Source organism: Gigantopelta aegis, chromosome 10, assembly GCF_016097555.1.
Source record: "Gigantopelta aegis isolate Gae_Host chromosome 10, Gae_host_genome, whole genome shotgun sequence".
Classification (NCBI taxonomy): domain Eukaryota; kingdom Metazoa; phylum Mollusca; class Gastropoda; order Neomphalida; family Peltospiridae; genus Gigantopelta; species Gigantopelta aegis.
Window position 1 is genome coordinate 63,595,455 of NC_054708.1, and position 22,142 is coordinate 63,617,596.

General features: G+C 39.0%; 3 protein-coding genes across 3 annotated transcripts in view; 1 reads left to right on the forward strand and 2 right to left on the reverse strand.

The window, feature by feature from the left end:
* Nucleotides 1-3,112: 3,112 nt before the first annotated feature.
* Nucleotides 3,113-3,787, reverse strand: LOC121383744 (glycine-rich cell wall structural protein-like). The gene has a single exon (XM_041513841.1). The coding sequence runs from the start codon at nt 3,785-3,787 to the stop codon at nt 3,113-3,115; it is 675 nt and encodes a 224-aa protein (XP_041369775.1).
* A 316-nt stretch (nt 3,788-4,103) lies between these two features.
* Nucleotides 4,104-4,526, reverse strand: LOC121383745 (paraneoplastic antigen Ma6E-like). The gene has a single exon (XM_041513842.1). The coding sequence runs from the start codon at nt 4,524-4,526 to the stop codon at nt 4,104-4,106; it is 423 nt and encodes a 140-aa protein (XP_041369776.1).
* A 4,743-nt stretch (nt 4,527-9,269) lies between these two features.
* Nucleotides 9,270-22,142, forward strand: part of LOC121383746 (microtubule organization protein AKNA-like) — a 37,195-nt gene continuing 24,322 nt past the window's right edge. Inside the window, exons 1-2 of the mRNA XM_041513843.1 lie at nt 9,270-9,339; nt 18,644-20,587. Coding sequence (XP_041369777.1) covers nt 9,270-9,339; nt 18,644-20,587 — 2,014 coding nt within the window. The remainder of the gene's footprint in view (nt 9,340-18,643; nt 20,588-22,142) is intronic.

The following is a 22,142-nucleotide window of genomic DNA, read 5'->3' on the forward strand; positions in this document are numbered from 1 at the left end:
ACTTACATTCATTGTAGTCAGTGATGACAGCAGAAACAACCTTAATTAAATTGATCATGTCATTGGCCATCATTGGATAACCTGCTCCAAAGACTTTAGTATGTGCTGTTTTGTCTTTTGGAAAGTAAACATTCCTTTTCAGTCATGGTACCCAGTTGGTTATTTAACAGTTAAAGACCCAGTTTATATTCTCTTGACTTGCCACTGTAAATATATTAGTCTGAGTTTCGTCTTTAACCAGTATCGGTAGAGCGCTCATCTAAGGTGCTTGGGTTGTAGGATCAAAACTCCTCAGTGGACTCATTGTGTTTTTTCCCTGTCCCAACCAATTGCCCATGACTGATGTCAGGAGCCATGGTACATGTCAGGAGCCATGGTACATGTCAGGAGCCATGGTACATGTATGTGATGATGTCTCTGGAAAAGTGCATATATACTTTAAGAGGTACAGACCCCAATTTTTAAACACTAAGGCATATTTTTTTACCTAGACTCAGTTTCAACCCATAAGTAGTGACACTAAGTTTGGTTAATTTACGAACCTGTAACAAATTTGGATACAACAGAATCAGAAACTATTTTGACGACAGAGTGGAACAAGAGTTTTATATACACCAACCAACAGACAGGATAGCACATACCACAGTCTTTGATATACTGACGGGGATCGATCTCAAACCGACCGCGCATCAAGCGAGTGCTTTACCACTGAGCTATGCCCCACCTCTGATAGTATTAAGTATTTTTATTATTTAATATAACTTGTGTTGGAAAGAGACTTTTTTTTCTTCTAAAATTGATGGTCAACGATTGGGCTATCTAAAGTTGTAAAATTCATTGTTGCACTTAGCAGATAAACATTGCCCCTGGTGACCAGACGACTGTCAATTTATAACACTGTTTATTTAACATGGTGAAAAACAGATTTGTGTATTATTTTATAGTGCTTAAAATAGACTTTAAATTGATATTTTTTTCTTATTCCATCTTGGTACCATAAGAATTTTTAATAACATTATTGATATACAGTCAAACCTGTCCTAACGGCCACCTGTACTCAGTGGTCACCTGCCTTAAGAGGCCACTTTTTTCCCTCCCAAACGATTTATAATGTAAATGCACCTGTAATAAGCTTTCACCTGTCTAACGTGGCCAGCGGCCACCTAAATCGGATCCACAAATCACTAAAATACCTGTATTAAGCGGCCATACTAAACTTTTACTATTACATATAAAGGGATATTGTAACAACAGTGATAAGGTGCAGCAAGTAGCCAATCTTCACACCTTCAGAAATACTAGTACCCATTCAGTCCCGACATCCCTACTGGGTATCAGTTAAGAAAGTCAGACTCTGGAATGCATCTAATTGCCTCTGGGCAGGCTACGCTTGACATTTGTAGGTTCACTTACTATGACAATACACTGCATGAAGTAGGAATTAAATAAATAAATGGAAAAAGAAAACAAACTTGTTGAGAAGGGTTAATTTAATACACAGGAGACGACATGTCAAAAGTTGATTTATAGTCAACTGTGAAGCACACATCCGTTGATTAGCAATACAGACGGTAAAACAAGAAACAACAACAAATGTTTTAAAGACTATATATGTGGCAACCTGTACTCAGTGGCTACCTGTCTTAAGTGGCCAATTTTATCTACTCCTTTGTGTGACCGCTTAAGACAGGTTTGACTGTATTACATTTTTTTTTTTATCTAATAAATTATTTTTTAAATGTATAAAATGCATTTGTATATAATAAAATCTGGAATGCTTGTAATAGTTGTATGTATATTATATGTATTCACATCAATCTGACATTTCCTGAACCTGTTCCAAATCCACTAAATGTTCAGTTCACATCTTGGGATGCTTGTAATAGTTGTATGTATATTGTATGTATTCACATCAATCTGACATTTCCTGAACCTGTTCCAAATCCACTAAATGTTCAGTTCACATCTTGGGATGCTTGTAATAGTTGTATGTATATTATATGTATTCACATCAATCTGACATTTCCTGAACCTGTTCCAAATCCACTAAATGTTCAGTTCACATCTTGGGATGCTTGTAATAGTTGTATGTATATTGTATGTATTCACATCAATCTGACATTTCCTGAACCTGTTCCAAATCCACTAAATGTTCAGTTCACATCTTGGGATGCTTGTAATAGTTGTATGTATATTATATGTATTCACATCAATCTGACATTTCCTGAACCTGTTCCAAATCCACTAAATGTTCAGTTCACATCTTGGAATGCTTCCCATTCCATAGTCGGGAGTTATGATAATTTCATGCTTAAATAACATTTTCATCTTTACGTGTATTTGGATATCAGTAATAGCATGAAGTCATTATTCCTCCATTAATTAATTAATGAATTACAGGCTGTTAACATGTAAGGCCTGATGTGACCGTAGTTAGTGACATGATTTAATGAATTACAGGCTGTTAACATGTAAGGCCTGATGTGACCGTAGTTAGTGACATGATTTAATGCCAAATACCATCATAATCATTGTCCTGTTTGCCAAACAAATATTCCATGATAAACATTCCACTGATCCAGGACTGGGGAACGGCACATTGTATTAAGATAAATACAGATCTTCATGTTTCAGACAGCCCTTTGAGCGCCAGTCTACTTGCATATAATCAATGATTTTGGAGGTATTTCGATACTGTGACCTGGCTGTTTGCCAGTGATTGTGTCGTTTGGGTGCGATGACATTCATTATTGGTTGTTCTGTTCACCACTAATGCATGCATGGACTTGACTGGTATTTATATACAGTGGTCGTATATGATTATAACAGTGCTGGCTAATATATGGCAGAACAAGCCTATATAGGTAAACATCATTATAATAACATTGTTATTTTGAAATGTTAGACATTCAGAATATGAATATTATTCATGCCTAGAGTTAATATAAGTAGACTGAGAGTGTGGGTGGATGAGGGTGTGGGTGGATGAGGATGTGGGTGGAATCGGGTGACAGTAATATAGGGCCTTCTTCAGTTTGACAAAATGGCCATTTTAAAAATAATCCTGGCCATTTTAAAAATGATATACTAGGCATCCTCCCATGCCACTTGTTTAGTATCCTCTCATGCCACCTGCTAGGTATCCTCCCATGTCACCTAGGCATCCTCCCATGTCACCTGCTAGGCATCCTCCCATGCCACCTGCTAGGCATCCTCCCATGCCACTTGTTAGGTATCCTCCCATGCCACCTCCTAGGTATCCTCCCATGCCACCTGCTAGGCATCCTCCAATGCCACCTGCTAGGCATACTCCCATGCCACCTGCTAGGCATCCTCCCATGCCACCTGCTAGGCATCCTCCCATGTCACTTGCTAGGTATTCTCCCATCCCACCTGCTAGGCATCCTCCCATGCCACTTGCTAGGCATTCTCCCATGCCACCTGCTAGGCATCCTCCCATGCCACTTGCTAGGTATTCTCCCATGCCATCTGCTAGGCATCCTCCCATGCCACCTCCTAGGTATCCTCCCATGCCACCTCCTAGGTATCCTCCAATGCAACCTGCTAGGCATCCTCCCATGCCACCTGCTAGGCATCCTCCCATGCCACCTGCTAGGCATCCTCCCATGTCACTTGCTAGGTATTCTCCCATGCCACCTGCTATACATCCTCCCATGCCACCTGCCAGGCATCCTCCCATGCTACCTGCTAGGCATCTTCCATGCCACCTAGTGTGTACCCTCTCATGCCACCTGCTGGGCATCTTCCTATGCCACCTGCTAGGCATTTTCCCATGCCACCTAGTATGTATCTTTCCATGCTACCTGCTAGGCATCCTCACATGTCACCTGCTAGGCATCCTCCCATGCCACGTGCTAAAAACCATCCATGCCACCTAGATATACTCCCATGCCACCTGAAGGGCATCCTCCCATGCCACCTGCTAGACATTCTCCCATGCCACCTGCTAGATATCCTCCCATGCCATCTAGTATGTATCTTCCCGTGACACCTACTAGGCATCCTGGAATGTCGCCTGCTAGGCATCTTCCTTGCCACCTAGTATGTATCATCTCATGCCACCTGCTAGGTATCCTACCATATCACCTGCAAGGCATCTTCCTATGCCACCTGCTAGGCATTCTCCAATGCCACCTAGTGTGTATCTTCCCATGCCATCTGCTAGGTATACCCCCATACCACCTTCCTCCTATGCCACCTGCTAGGCATTCTCCAATGCCACCTGCTAGGCATTCTCCAATGCCACCTGCTAGGCATTCTCCTATGCCACCTGCTAGGCATTCTCCAATGCCACCTGCTAGGCATTCTCCTATGCCACCTGCTAGGCATTCTCCTATGCCACGTGCTAGGCATTCTCCTATGCCACCTGCTAGGCATTCTCCTATGCCACCTGCTAGGCATTCTCCTGTGCCACCTGCTAGGCATTCTCCTATGCCACCTGCTAGGCATTCTCCAATGCCACCTGCTAGGCATTCTTCAATGCCACCTGCTAGGTATACCCCCATACCACCTTTCTCCTATGCCACCTGCTAGGCATTCTCCTATGCCACCTGCTAGGCATTCTCCAATGCCACCTGCTAGGCATTCTCCTATGCCACCTGCTAGGCATTCTCCAATGCCACCTGCTAGGCATTCTCCAATGCCACATGCTAGGTATACCCCCATACCACCTGCTAGGTATACCCCCATACCACCTTCCTCCTATGCCATCTGCTAGGCATTCTCTTATGCCACCTGCTAGGTATACCCCCATACCACCTTCCTCCTATGCCACCTGCTAGGCATTCTCCAATGCCACCTGCTAGGTATTCTCCAATGCCACCTGCTAGGCATTCTCCAATGCCACCTGCTAGGCATTCTCCAATGCCACCTGCTAGGTATACCCCCATACCACCTTCCTCCTATGCCACCTGCTAGGCATTCTTCTATGCCACCTGCTAGGCATTCTCCAATGTCACCTGCTAGGCATTTTCCAATGCCATCTGCTAGGCATTCTCCAGTGCCACCTGCTAGGCATTCTCCATTGCCACCTGCTAGGCATTCTTTAATAGCCACCTGCTAGGTATACCCCTATGCCACCTTCCTCCCATGCCACCTGCTAGGAAGCCTCCCATACCACCTGCTAGGCATCCTCCCATGCCACCTGCTAGACATCCTTTCATGTCACCTGCTAGGCATCCTCTCATGTCACCTGCTAAGAACTGTCCCATGCCACCTGCTAAGCATCCACCCATGCCACGAGCTAGGTTTCATCCCATGCACTACAACAGGTTCATATAATTAAACTGTTGAAATAGATCAATAATTAATTACTGTACATATGTCATAAATAATTAGTTATTAATTAAAAGTTCTACTGATTGTCAGCAAAGCATGTTTACAGGTTGATATTTATTAAACAGATGGTCAACAAAGCATGTTTACAGGTTGATATTAATTAAACAGATGGTCTTATCATCCATCCAGTTGTATGTTTAAAGCTCTGATATTAAGAGTATGTTTTATACTGTTGTATATGTAATCAGAATTTAGGTGAAGTATCGTGAAAAAAACGTGAACTGGGCTACCCCACAAACCAGTCTATTTGCATTTGATTTGTGTTTAAGGAATCTGCATACGATTGAACCCTGACATCAAAATATGTTTGTTGAATTAAGAAAACCTTCCCAAAACCTTCTTCTTCTTCTCGTTCGATTTCATATGCTCACTAAACCCTAAGATGTGCTGCATCAATGAACAGTTAGTTGGAGCTCACCAGGACTGCCACATAGCTTTTCTTTGATGCTCTTTTCTTCTGGCCAAAAACAAAGTGCACAAATGGGGAAAAGACAAGTAGACATTCAAAATATTTTTATACGTAGAGAAATGTATACACGACTGCCATTTTGCACGGTGTGCACTACATTAAAGGCATACTGTCACAGATTTAAGGACCTCATTTCTCTAAAAATTTATAATAAATGATAATTACATTAATGTTTGGAAACCAAATCTAGCTATGGCATCACCATAACTGAACCATGATGGAGTAAAATCCATGTCAACCGTCTTGGCAATATTAGCTTTTGAATTATGGACCATTGCCATAATTCAATTAGTTTTACAAAATATCATTAGTAAGTGGAGTATGGTGGTTACATAGATGGTTGAATAAAGTACATTTAGGGACAAATCAAATTTATATTTGTTTAGGTAATACTTTGTTAGGCCATTTAATAGGTCAGTGGTCTCTGACAGTATGCCTTTAAATTGTGTGTAATATTAAGCAAACCTAAATGAACAACATCTTTACATCGCTGTCATCAAAATCTCCTCTGCTTCATAGACTCATTGCCTAAGAGTTTTGGTGACGTCACATGACACACATCATGTGACATGCGTCACTCTTGAAAAACAATAGCTCGGTTTACAGGAGTAGCTGAAAAATATCAACATTAGACTACCACATGCATTTAATCTATTCACAACAGAAAATGGCATGGATATTAACATTTGTTGTTGATTTTGACAATAAAGTGAACAAGGTAAAATATTATTTCATCAAATCGATCGTACATTACAATGGGAGTGTGCAGAAATCATTTTCCATTAATAGCCCGGTTCATGGTTATTTGAGGATACATTTAAGAAATATGCATAGGAAGACGTCATCCTACTACACTAACCTGAGCAGCCTAAAATATCACAGTTAACAAAGGAATATTAATATTTCATTAAGCTGAATAATTATTTGAACTTTCTAGCTGACCTACATTGTGTTAAGTGAAAACAAAGTGCATGCACTATGTTAGGTAAGAAAGTAACGTCTGTGAAAACAGTTTATTTTGTTTACTGACACCAGCAGAGGACACTGATTTATTAATCAACTGCTATTGAAAGAAATGTTTTATTTAACAATGCACTCAACACATTTTATTTACAGTTATATGACATCAGACATATGGTTACAGACCACACAGATAATGAGAAAGGAAACCCGTTGTATCCACTTCATGGGCTACTCTTTTTCGATTAGCAGCAAGGGATCTTTTATATGCACCATTCCACAGACAGGGTAATACATACCACGACCTTTGATATACCAGTTGTGGTGCACTGGCTGGAACAAGAAATATATTAGCTATTGTTAACATTGAGTAATTTTGACATATGGTCTTGGAGAGGAAACCTGCTACATTTTTCAATTTATTACAAGTGATCTTTTAAATGCACCATCCAACAGACTGGTATATCAAAGGCTGTGGTATGTGCTATCCTGTCTTGGGAATGGTGCATATAGAAATCCCTTGCTACTATGGTAATGGAAATATGTAATGGGTTTCCTCTCAGAGAGACTATATATGTCAGTATTACCAACTGTTTGACATCCAATAGCTGATGATTAATAAATCAATGTGCTCTAGTGGTGTTGTTAAACAAAACAAACTTTAACCATTACCTTTTGTATAACATGTTATATTAAAGTTAAAATTAGATTTGCTGAGGTCTGACATGACACCCCTTACCACCCCATGCTAATTATATACTGTTAGTGTTGATTACCTGTATGTACCGGGGTAGTAGCTGTTGATGAAACAATTCATACCTGGGTGTTATTAAATTAACATTATTTACCTTTCCTTTCAAATACCTGTGTACTTAACATTTAGACATTTCTGACAGTGTAACCCTAATTGTCATTTACATGGTATTGTTATTGTACGGTGTGTAGATATTATACACATATTACACCCATGTTATGTCACAGTGATTAACACTGGATTTACACTAAACAAGTCATTGTTACAGCTGGAAGGGTTAATTGGCAGGAGTCCACATATCTTTCTGGTAGCTTGTATTCCTCCTTTGTTGTCAGATGATCCACATTTTACTGGTACGAATGTATTGAAATGTTGATACCACAAGATTAATATCTGGGCTGGATCAAAACACTGGTGTGGCTTGCTATGATCGACATGTTTTTGCAGTTGAGAAGAAGTATAAAGAATGTTGATCTTAGAACTTAAATACCTGACATACAGATCTTTGGTTTTACCAAGCCAGCATACATGATTAAAGTGTATAGCCAAATAGTAAACTAGTTAGTATTCTAACACATTCATATAGTCAGTAGATATATATACAGTGCTAAAGGGCATACATATGCCTGATGATATGGATATTCTAGGATTATGTATTATGTTACCTGTATAATACATATATTATATTTTGTTTGTGATTACTGGCATAAAGTCAATGTGGAATTCTTTGTTTATTTGAAATAAGGTAGGCATATAATTACTGTATATCTGCATCTGTATATACAGGTTTTTATAGACTGGCTGTCCTTTTCTGCAAATGTGATGATGATGTGACATAACATTTGTTATGGAGTGAAATCATTGTACATGATGTGTAACTAGGTATTAATGTCACTATTTAAACTTGTTATTTGCATATTTATTAACTGTTACACCAGTTTCTTACAATGCAGTATGTGTGAATAACAGGAAAGTCAGAACACATTTTGTCCTTGGTAAAGTGATCGTAAATGAGAGAAGCAAGAACAATAAAAACAACTTAATAAAAAGATACAAGTGAAGAATCATTGCATGCATACTTAGTAATATACTGTAAATCAGGAAATGTTAGTGAGCATAAAATATCAGTGAATGTATAGCAAGGCCATACAAGATGCTAATAAAAGGATGGGGGAAAATGTGTCAAGAAAAAATAAAAAATTTGTTTTATTTAATGACGCCACTAGAGCACATTGATTTTTTATCTTATGGTCATTCTGACACTGTTTTTTAGAGGAAACCCACTGTCGCCACATAGGCTACTCTTTTACAACAGGCAGCAAGGGATCTTTTATATTATTTGCACTTCCCACAGACAGGATAGCACAAACCATGGCCTTTGTTGAACCAGTTATGGATCACTGGTTGGTGCAAGTGGCTTACACTAACCCATTGAGCCTTGCAGAGCAGTCACTCAGGGTTTGGAGTCGGTATCTGGATTAAAAATCCCATGCCTCGACTGGGATCCGAACCCAGTACCTACCAGCCTGTAGACCGATGGCCTAAAAAAATGTGTCAAGAATACCGCTAATTATAAACATGGAACTGAAAATAAATGTATTATTAAATTAATAATATATTCAATTTGTTGATAACAATAATTACTGTCAGTGGTAATAGAATCTGTGTTTGGATTTCAGCTATGGAGGTCCAAGCTTTATGATGACTGAATGAAGCCTGAAAGAGAACATGGCATTTCTGGCTGTCAGTGACGACTTTGATCTAGACGACCATGGCATATTGCGAGATTCGGCTTCCAGTAAGTATATAATAATTATATTTTCAATTCTTTCCTTTTCGGATGGGATCTAGCTCAGATGGTAGAGTGTGAGAATTGAATCACCTTGATGGGCCAATGTCTGATTAGGTTTTCTCCAATCCCATCCAGTGCACCACGACTGGTATATCAAAGGCTGTGGTATGTGCTGTCCTGTCTGTGCGAAAGTGCATATAAAAAAATCCCTTGATACTAATGGAAAAATGTAGCGGGTTTCTTCTCTAAGACTATATGTCAGAATTACAAAATGTTTGACATCCAATAGCCAAAAAAGCAATGGTGTCGATAGTGGTGTCATTAAATAAAACAAACTGTCTTTCCTTTTAGAATTTAAAACTTAGGGCTGTTTCATACTTGATAACATGAGGAAGGCAGGAGACACTTTTACATTATCATTTTACATATATGCCTGATAGGTTTGCTGCAATATTTTCTATATTTACCAGCCTCGATAGCGTCATGGTTAAGCCATCGGACATAAGGCTGGTAGGTACAGTGTTCGCAGCCCGGTACCGGCTCCCATTCAGAGCGAGTTTTTACAACTAGCTAGCTACATCCTCGTCTTTCTCACTGACCATTAACAACTTACCCACTGTCCTGGACAGACAGCCCAGATAGCTGAGGTGTGTGTCCAGCACATTATTTTGTTGATTGTTGTTAAATAAAAAATTACTTATCACCAAGTCATCAATTATTCTGGGGCGGAACATAGCCCAGTGGTAAAGCATTCGCTTTGTGTGCGGTCAGGCTGGGATCGATCCCCGTTACTGGGTCCATTGGGCTATATCTCGTTCCAGCCAGTGCACCACGACTGGTATATCAAGGCCATGGTATGTGTTATCCTGTCTGTGGGATGGTGCATATAAAAGATCCCTTGCTGCTAATCAAAAAGAGTAGCCCACAAAGTGGCGACAGTGGGTTTCCTCTCTCAATATCTGTATGGTCCTTAATCATATGTCCAACGCCATATAACTGTAAATAAAATGTGTTGAGTGCATCATTAAATAAAACATTTCCATTTCAATTATTCTGGGACAGCTCTTACTGGTAACTTACATGTACCGATACATGCATTATAAAAAGAAACCCATTGAAATTGCTGTAAAACAGCGATTGCCATTTAAATGTTAAAAGCTGCATGCATGCGATAATTGCTGTTTAAAGATTTAAGCTTTAACATATGTCGGTCCTAATTGCCGATTAACTATTCAAAGTTTCATGTAATTGCTATTTAAATATTCAAGAGAAACAGGATATAGCCCATTAACAGACTGTTCACAGTTTATAGGATTAATTCCCCTCAGTGAACTCAACAAGTTACTTTACAAAGCATTTCAACTTATTTTTGTGCTTATATCCAATTATATCCAACTAAGCTATCTGAACTGTCTGTTCAGGACAGTGGGTTAGGTGTTAGTTGGTTACCCATCGAGTCATTAAAACTCGCTCTGGGTGGGAGCTGGTACTGGGTATATATGCCACCCTGTCTGTTCAGGACAGTGGGTTAGGTGTTAGTTGGTTACCCATCGAGTCATTAAAACTCGCTCTGGGTGGGAGCTGGTACTGGGTATATATGCCACCCTGTCTGTTCAGGACAGTGGGTTAGGTGTTAGTTGGTTACCCATCGAGTCATTAAAACTCGCTCTGGGTGGGAGCTGGTACTGGGTATATATGCCACCCTGTCTGTTCAGGACAGTGGGTTAGGTGTTAGTTGGTTACCCATCGAGTCATTAAAACTCGCTCTGGGTGGGAGCTGGTATTGGGTATATATGCCACCCTGTCTGTTCAGGACAGTGGGTTAGGTGTTAGTTGGTTACCCATCGAGTCATTAAAACTCGCTCTGGGTGGGAGCTGGTACTGGGTATATATGCCACCCTGTCTGTTCAGGACAGTGGGTTAGGTGTTAGTTGGTTACCCATCGAGTCATTAAAACTCGCTCTGGGTGGGAGCTGGTATTGGGCTGGTATTGGGCTGTGAACCCTGTACCTACCAGCCTTATGTCCGTTGGCTTAACCACGACACCACTGAGACCGGTGTTACAAAGCTAAGAGTGCTCCAAGGCTGGTATATCAAACAGCCATAGTATGTGCTGCCATGACTGTATGGATGGTATATGCTATCCTAACTGGGATGATATGCACTATCCTGTCTGTGGGATGGTATATTATACCCTGTCTGTTGGATGGTATATATGCCACCCTGTCTGTTGGATAGTATGTACTATTTTGTTTTCTATGGGATGATATATGTTATCTTAATGTCTGTAAGATGGTATTTGCTATTCTGTCTCTGTGGATGGAATGTGATATCCTGTCTGGGATGGTATGCACTATCCTGTCTGGAATGCTATGATATCCTGTCTGAGGGTATGTGTTATCCTGTGGCATAGTATGGGCTATCTTGTCTGAGATGGTATATGTTATCCTGTCTGAGATGGTATATGCTGTCCTGTCTGGATGGTATGTACTGTCCTGTTGTAAGGAAAAACAAATATAAAATACCCCTTGCTGCTAATGATTAAACTTTTTTAAATACTGATAGTTTATGTACTGGGCAGTAACAGACTTCTTATTTTCTAGATGGTGTATTACTGATTTATAGAAATACAAATCCAGGGCTGTATATTAAATAAAGGATATTTTACACTTTTTTTGTCAAGTTATCAATGTATTTGACTTAAAACATGAAATGTTCTGTTTGTTATACATGTTTAATGTTGTGAATTTACCTCTTTTTTCTGATTTTTTTTTTTTTTTTTAAACCCTACCATATGTCTATATATTGCCAGTATTAATGAAAATCATTGGCATTTTCTTAGCATTGAGTTTTGAAATACGTTAAAAATATTTTGTATCTACCTATGGTTCTTAAAGCCTCAAGATACACTTCTTTGAATAGATTTGATTGAACTCGAGGTCCGCTGAAGGATAGAGTTATAAATTGTGATGAGATCATGACAAATATTTGATAAATGTATGTTATTCTTTTCTTACCCTGTCATGAACCAGTTCTCTGATATTGCTTGTTAGAATTTAATTCCCATTTAGAGTTGTGTTTGCTTTCCATCATTCTATAGAAACTGTTAAGAGCTAGACTGAAAATATTCAATAAGACACTCACTATAGCCTTTTACCTGTTGGTGCACTGTCAACATAGTACAGTGTATAAGACCCATGAGTACCGTACCTGAAGTTTTGTCTGTGATATATATCTGATATTCTACTTGATCAATTGGTGCATTTTTTATAGCAGGGGTGGCACAGTGTAAAAAAATAGTGGTATGGCTCAAGGTTGCCAGACTCTCCTTTCAATTTACCTGTGATGGCTATTTTGACAGATACAACAAATGTAACCCAGAAAGAAAGAGAAAAGTGGTATGGTCATGGCCGTATCAGCCGTACCATCTGCGCCGCCCCTATATAGGATCTGCACTGTCTATCGTAACTAACATTGCTTGCCTAATGCATGGTCTGTTTAGGATTGATCCCTATTGGGCTATTTCTTGTTCCAGCTAGTGCACCATGACTGGTATATCAAAGACCATAATGCATATAAAAGATCCATTGCTACTAATGGTAACAGTAATATAACAGTAAATCCTTGTCCGGACCATATCTTGTATACAGATGCATACAGGACCATCAAATCTCACATGTAGAAACAACTTGGGATGGCGGTGTGTCGCATACTATTACTAGGTCACTGTGACCTACTTTTTACAGTCTACTACACATAACAGTAAATCCTTGTCCGGACCATATCTTGTATACAGATGCTTACAGGACCATCAAATCTCACATGTACAAACAACTTGGGATGGCGGTGTGTCCCATACTATTACTAGGTCACTGTGACCTACTTTTTACAGTCTACTACACATAACAGTAAATCCTTGTCCGGATCATATCTTGCATACAGGACCATTAAACCTCACATGTAGGAATAACTTGGGATGGTGGTGTGTTACATACAATGTGTTACATACAATTACTAGGTCACTGTGATACAAATGCATAATAAGAAAATATCCTTAACATATTTATTAATATAGATATGTTTTTCCATCAAACTCTTGACGGGCGTATTATGTACCTCACCGGTATTCTTGTTCATTCATTCATTACATTTAGAACATTACATATATTTACATGGTCATGTTGAGTTACACAATTGTTTTTGCATAATTCATAAATGGTTTATACCAGTTTTCAGTTCTCAGAAGCCTGCTACCTAATGTTACCAATCAGGGGTTGAAATACAGCCTTCCCGACAGGTATTTGCCGGTCAACATCACCATGGGCTGGTAGATATTTGTGCCTGTTTTCCAGTCAGACTGGCAATTATTTTCTACTTATACTTTATGATTATATTTAGTCTGGCAGGTTTTGATTCGGTCTGGTAGAATTTGTAGTTTACAGGTTGGCCTTCGTGCATGTGCGTCGAAAATAAAGGCTTTTAGAGAAAAAATAGCTCAGGTAATAAATAGAATAACAAACTCGGTACCTGTTATTATCAAATTTATGTCCCTCATGAAATAATTTTCATTTGTCACTCGCTAAAGCTCGTGACAACTGAAAATTATTTCACTCGGGACATAAATTTGATAATAACTGGTAACTCGTTTATTATCCTCTATTTACCAGGTGGTAACTATTGTTAATATAAAATTGCACCTATATTCTGATAAATGTTCTCTGTCTGTTCTTCCCATTGGGCTGTTTCTCATTCCAACCAGTGCACGACGACTGGTATATTAAAGGCCATGGTATGTGTTATCCTGTCTGTGGGATGGAGCATATAAAATATCCCTCGCTACTAATGAGAAAATATAGCGGGTTTCTTCTCTAAAACTATATGTCAAAATGACCAAATGTTTGATATCCAATAGCCGGTGATTAATATATCAATGTTCTCTAGTGGTGTCGTTAAGCAAAACAAAATTCTTCTGCCTGTTGTTGTAAATATGAACCTAATATGACCTATTGTTAGATAATCACCTAGGCTTGTCTCTAACAGTAATTGATCATTATCACATGGTTGTACATGCACTGTTTAGGATCACATGGCAGTCGGTTGTGGAATCAATTTGTTGCCATTTCCAAGTTCCCAGGTCCATGCAGGCATTGATTTCAGTGCTATTAACGGGATACGCCAATAGCCTTTCTCTTTTGAGTCAAGCGTTAACACTTGGTTAATTTCGATGTCTGAATTGCTGGTTTTCATAAACCTGTACCAGTTGTACATGTAGGGACGTCCAGTTGCCAGCATCGAGTTATTCCAGCATCGAGTGTGAGTTTCAGTATCTTACTTTCTTAATTATTAAAGGAACTATCGTGAGTTTGTAACCAGTTCAAAAGGTTTTCGACAAATCAAATATTTTTACCTTATTAAAATTTGAAGTTATTTTCATTTTCTTGCTTAGAATATGTAGACCTCTTTAACCAATACATTCCCAGGCATCATAATATTTTGTAGTATCTTAATTCTTAATTTATTGATTTTTGTGTAAAATAATTTTTTATGTACAAATTTATTATTTCTTCCAGTTGTCAAACGAAATTTGAAATAATTTGCCCAAAGATCATTCCAGATGTATTTAGCTGTATAATGTTTCATATTTAAAACATGTTTAGGGAAGATAGTGTTTTAAAAGAAATAAGGAAAAGCAGAATGTATGTTTATTTTGTTTGTGGGAATGGGGGGAACAAACAGAAGTCTTGTTAAAGTTGAAAACTCGGGAGAGTCCCTTTATGGAAAACTCAGTATATACATAAATACATGCGTACAAGTTACATATTGTTGTAATTACTGTATGATATTATGTACTTGAAAATACTGGATTAGAAGGTTTAGTGAAATTTTTCAAAATTAATAAAACAAATATATTTTCCACATTCATATAATTATTATATTGAACGAGAGCAGACATTCTCTTTGTTATAATCCTATGACCGGTATTCTTAGTGGGGTGTTTAAAAACAGAAACAACTTTGACTGACTCATATATACATACATACATACATGTAAGGCCAGAAAGGATTTAATTATCCCCTGCGCCAGTGCATTAATATCTATGTATGTAACAGTCAACCTCGACATACATACAATATATAGATATTCATACATCAATACATACTAGCCAGTGCCAGGTCTGCCCACTGTTTTATGCACGTAAGCGGGATCGACCGCATAGATTGTAGGCCCCATGCATATGGTTGAGTTAAAGAACTTCCTTTTTATGGAAGCTTCGATAGCTCAGAGCGTATCGTGGTTAGTCTTGCAATTTGCAGGCGATTCGGTGCCACAGGTTTGAGTCCCAGCAACGGCATGGGACAATTTGTGAGGCCAGAAAGGATTTAATTATCCCCTGAGCCAGTGCGTTAATATCTATGTATGTAACAGTCAACCTCGACATACATACAATATATAGATATTCATACATACATACATACATACATACATACATACATACACATACATACATACATACATACATACATACATATATATATATATATATATATATACACAGTCAGACTTCGTTACAACGACCATGTTTGTCCCTGGGTCACTTTGTTGTTATATCGAAACTGCCGGTGTATCGAATTGTCATGAGTATCTCCATTGCCAAAATAACAAAAAATACTAATTAATATTAACTGATGACTGAATAGCATTTCAATAATTAATGCATTGCAGTTATTATTAAAAACAACAAATACACGTACATACATTAAATATGTTTTTAAAAAACATCATTAAATATATTAAATAAGGTGCATTCATCGTCGGAGCGAGACGTAGCCCAGTGGTAAAGCGCTAGCCATCAAAGGCTGTGGTATGTGCTATCCTGCATATAAAAGATCCCTTGCTGCCAATCGAAAAGAGTAGCCCATGAAGTGGCGACAGCGGGTTTCCTCCTTCAATATCTGTGTGGTCCTTAACCATATGTCTGATGCCATATAACCATAAATAAAATGTGTTGAGTGCATCGTTAAATAAAACGTTTCCTTCCATTCATCGTCATTCTAATCATTGCTTGGTTAAAGACATCTACGATTGATACCTGTTTCCTTTACAAAATATCAATGAAAATAGAAGATTTTATTGTTCGAAGTTAATCCTTTAATTGTTTAAGTAAAGGCTTATTTGCAAAAGCAATACATGTTTACAGATTTCTCAGCCATAGGTAGCTCAGACTGCACGTGACACAGTCGGCTCACTACAAAATCAGTGATAAGTGGCTGTGTATGTAGGCCCTACTGTCAATGTGATTATGTAATGTCATTGTAAAGAGGTGTTTTCAGACGTCGGATGCACGTTTGTTCCTAATTTGCTCTGTTGGTGTCGGAAAGTGTGAATTCCGGTGTAATGAACAGAATAACACTGATGTACGTCTGTTCCTGACAATTTGTGGTCGGATAGTGTAAATGTCACAGTAATGCGGTCATAACAAGGTCTAACTATATATATATATATACCATCATGGAAACGCTCTAACCATATTTTGTTATTCAACTAAATTCACTCGGAGTATATATGTTTTATCACAGATGTACGTGAGACCCTGTTTTAAATTTCTTCAAGAACATTGTCATTTCTGACTAACATTCATAAACTGCTCTTCAAGACTATGTCATTTTAAAATAAACCAGTACCAGTGTGTAAAACTTGACAGTTTTCATAAACATCAGTTTACAGTTTGATATAACAGGTGAAATAAAAGCCCTGTTGAAACCAAATTTATGATTTATTTGTTGTCTGTTGAAGATTAGAGGAAAGTTAAGCTTTGTTTATCTTGCACTTTTGTTCTTTGCTATTTTAATGGTCCGACCTTGTTCACGTAGGTTAAAAGATCGCAGTAAAAGTGGTCGGCATGATAGTGACATACAAGAAATAGTCACCAACATTGAATATGGCTTTAAAACTGTAGTTTCTTTTTAAATTTGTGGTTTTGATGTGTAAAGCAAACATAAGTGGGCATTAAATTTGTACTGTTATTTGGAACTTACAGGTAAGTGAAAAAGATAGTAATATTTGGAAACCATTCTTTATTGTTAGAAGATCAAGAAGCTTTAAGGAGATCATAACTTGTTTTCTTCATTTTTGGATGTCACATTAGCTATCATGTCATTAAATATTTAAAGGTTTTGGCTTTTAACAAAAAAATAAATGCAAATTGTTTCAGGGATGTAAACTTTATACAGAATGAAAGTGAATTTAACAGTTTATTACCTACATGTATGGATTGAGATTTAAACATTTGGCTCTGTGATATCAATTTAACAAATGAAATGGACAACTCATGAAAATGTGTTGTCAAATCATCTAATGTATTACTAGTTTTAAATAGCCACATTTTAATAATTACTCTAAAGTATTTGAAGAGTCCAAGAGAAAAATGACCCAAGTCACATTTTTGTGAAAAGAAATTGTTTCACTATCCTAATCTATCGACAGTATGGTTTCATAGTGTATTTGTGAAACAGGTTAAATTGTTATGTTGTTTTACTAGGACAGATGTTGTTCTATTAGGACAGATGCTGTTCTGCTAGGACAGATTTTGTTCTACTAGGACAAAATTAATTCTTCTAGCCTTCATTGTTGAAAAAAACTGTATATTCACTTTAAGAAAATAATGATCAATGTTCACGTGACTAAATAAACCCCCCACTATATTATTTTTTATAAATAAAATGAAAAAACCCATGAGATTTATATAATCAATAACATCCTACAGCAGTAAAGTATGCAGTTTATTTTATCTGCTGTGAATTTAAACACATTCAGGCAGCATCTATCTTTAAAATCAATATTTCTAAAAGCTGTCAAATGTGCCTTATAATTTGATTGTTTTTCCCATGGACTCTTCATTTGTTTAACACTAGTTCATCCCATCCTTCTACAAAATGTTTTTTTGTAAATAATTTCAGTTTGGTTTGATGTCAAAAGAAAAGTAAAAGTGTTTTAGAAATAACAAAAATATATTATTTTTGTGTGCAATTTAGAAAACAATCAGATCAGAAATAAATAACTATAGTCTGTCCAATCATTCTATAAAAAAACAAATTGTAAATAATTTCTGTTTGGTTTGATGAGAGAAAAAAAGTAAAAGTGTTTTAGAAATAACAAAAATATACTAATTTTGTGTACAATTTAAAAAACAATTGGCTCAGAAATAAATAACTAGTAGTAAATTTCATAGTATCAAAAAAAGTGTTCCATGTGGGACGGACTATAGCTTGACTATACATATAATAACACTGACCATGTTTTTGTGTTTCAGGTACCGGTGGGTTTCTCATCGACGATGACGGTATCATACGAGATGACCTTGGCATCTACAAACACACCGGCAGCCACTGGTCGGACTCTGGCTTCGATGGCGGCAAGCTTTCGAGCTCATCGACGCTGAGACGCCTCCAGACGAGTTTTGATGACGACGATGACTCGAGACTGTTGGACCAGAGTGTGAACATCAGCGAGTTCGAGGCTTCCAAGGACGACTTGAGCTTTGAGAGACCCTCAGTGTCGGAGAGCTACGAGAGACCCTCAGTGTCAGAAAGCTACGACTTCCAGAACCGAGGAGACACCCCCCGGGACCTGTTGGATCCTGGCAGTTCGTTTGATAGGTCAATAGATTTTGCCCGTGACAAAGGTTTGACAGTCAGAGCTGACACGCCCAAGCACCTGTTAGATAGTGTGAGTCTTATTGAGAGGTCGGGTGATTTCAATGATGCGGATATTCCAGAAAAGAAACCTCGTGGTAGAGAGGGGGACCAGAAGGAACTGTTTTCTGAGGAGTATTACAACCAGCTTCGTGATCTAGGCGTCCTCATAGACGATGGAGACCTGTCAGATGCAAGGAATTCCATCGAGGGATTTGAAAGAGAAGAAGCCTACTGTTCCCGGGAAGACTTGAACTTCAGGGATCATCCCGATCCCTTGGATAACATTAGTGACTTCTTGCAGAAAGACCACAACGAGAACCCTAACACAATCAGTGAGTTCTTCAGATATGAAAGTGTTAAGACCCAGGACAGCTCTGTCGTAGAGCCGGGGGAGTTATTCCAACAGAACGAGTACACGGGTCGACCCATTTCACCTGGCTCCCAGACGACAGTAAGCAACAAGTCGTTTCCAGAAGTGTCTCCAGAGGAAGCCCTGCTGCTGTATCAGCGTAACAGGAATGCTCAATTCATTGACCGTGCTGCCGAGACGGCGTTTGGGGACCAGCAGCGAGAGATTGACACCGAGGGTCTGTTCCACAAGTCGGGTGACGATCCTGGAATATTCCAGCGAACCGGAGATGAGGATGAGATATTTTTAATAACCGGTGGCTTGATTCCATCGTCTACGATTAACACAAGCAGCTCGGTTCATCAGTGTGTGACGCCGTACTCCAACCAGAGCAGCCGGCGATCAAGCCAAGGCAGTGTTCACAGCTATCAGTTTGAGACGTACAACAGGGATGGACAGGTTGTTGTGCAGGAGGTAAACAAGACAGCTTCTCCACAGAACATGGGAAAAGAGAGACAGCACACAACAGAACCTGCCGCTCATTCTCGTCCTTCATCATCAGCAAGTTTTCTGTCCACAAATTCAGACAACCAGTCCAGACCCAGCACAGCCAGGTCAGGGTCTTCCAAGAAACTTTCCAAAGCCAAATCAGAAGAGAGCTTCTTTGAACACAGCAAGACTTCAACGTCTGTTGAGAAAGGACCGAAACGACTTCTACCAACACCAGTGGATGACAGCCAGTCCTATAAATTAAAAAGCAAAAGCACGACCAACATTTCTGGCCAGAGTGGCCCAGTGAAGCCGACGCACATGTCGATATCTCAGATAACACGCATGACGATGGATGAAGGAGCCGACATGGCGGGGGGCGGTGATGGTGACAAGCCTCCGGGGGAGATGACGATGAGACTAAAGCAGGAGTTTCAGAAGAGGAAGCAGGCCACGGAACTGGTACAGCAGCTTCAGAAGGACTACGACAGCCTGCTGTCCAAGTACGCCCTCGCCGAGCTCACCATCGACCAGATGAGACTAGGGGCCAAGATCACCCTCCACGCCGACTCACCCACCCCGGGCCAGATCCACACTGGCACCATGTCACCCGCGCAGCACCCGCAGGTTATTCAGATCAGCGGGACAAACCGAGGGGTGTTTTCATCATCATCACCGTCGCAAGGTAGAGCTACGTCCACCTACAGCAGTCCTGTACCAGGTCAGTTGTTTAAAACTTTTTTTGATTTATAGTCCATCCCACAGAGAACACCTTTTTTCATACCATGGAAGTTACTACAAGTTATTTATTTTTGAGCCAATTGTTTTCTAAATTGTTTTACTTTTCTTTTTACGTCAAATCAGACAAATTATTTACAAAAATATTAATGTAGGAGGATGGGATGGACTGCAAGTGTATTTTGTATTTCTTTGAAGTGGTTTGTGATAACGACAATAAAATCATTACAATGAGATACCTTACTGTTTAAGAGGAGCTATGACTCTGGCTCCCAATAACTCCCAGGTGGGACGTAGCCCAGTGGTAAAGTGCTCAATTAATGCACAGTTGGTCTGGGATCGATACCTGTCAGTGGACCCATTGGACAATTTCTTGCTCCATCCAGTGCACCACGACTGGTACATCAAAGGCTGTGGTATGTGCTATCCTGTCTGTGGGATGGTGTATATAAAAGATTCCTTGCTGCTAATCAAAAAGAGTAGCCCATGAAGTGGCGATAGCAGGTTTCCTCTCTCAATATAATGTGTGGTTCTTAACCATATGTCTGATGCCATATAACCGTAAATAAAAAATGTGTTGAGTGTGTCGTTAAATAAAACATTTTGTTCCTTCCAATAAGGGGTCATCCAAAGTTTTCAACATTTTCACAGTAGTACAAAGAGTACTACTTTTCCAGACATCCCCCCCCCCCCCCACCCAAAGTAGTACATATCAACATTTTATCATGGGACATGAGATTGATCTAGATTATAGGACTATTGTTCAGAATTAAATTAAAATGACATCATTCATAAATCACTGAAGTCATGCCATGTGCGGGCATAGTGTGTGTGTCAGAAGGTGAAAACACTATGGTCATATGTCATCACAGGCATTCAGTCATGGATCCAGGCAATTTTACAGTAAATATTCACATCTTGGAATTAGAAGGCCTTCCTTTTTCCAGCTTGTGCTGAGTGATTTGCTGGTGTTTCTGAAGTTGGTGTCTCGTGGGAAACAACATACTGCATACAGGGCACTGGTGCATACATATTTTAACACATCTGCATATAAATCTATACAACTATAGCTTGCCATGCTTGAATTTTTGCCTGCATCCGGTATGTTTGGCACAAAGGATTTTGGGATATTAAGTTGGTGGTCGGTTCAAAACGCCAGACCAAAGCCATCTGAGACCGAGAGTGAGATTGACAGTACTAAACATTGTGGTTTCTTTCAATCCTTGGGGCTGGGAAATCATCATTTTATTAAAACGATAAAAGTCGTACATAACTGACAACCCCCCTCCCCCCTGTCGTACGCTTTGTACGACCGTGAAAATGTTGAAAACTTTGGAATACCCCTAACTGCACTGAGATTACTTCAAGGAGAGTAATTTTTAGCTTCCTCTTGGCATGTGAATGTTTAAAAAATAGTAAATGCTCAATACAGTCAATTTAAATGGGTCCCCATAATCTAAGTTAGGGGAGCAATTAATCTCCTCAATTTTGTTTCTTGGTGAGATCTGATATGGCTTTATGTACACCACAATTTTTTT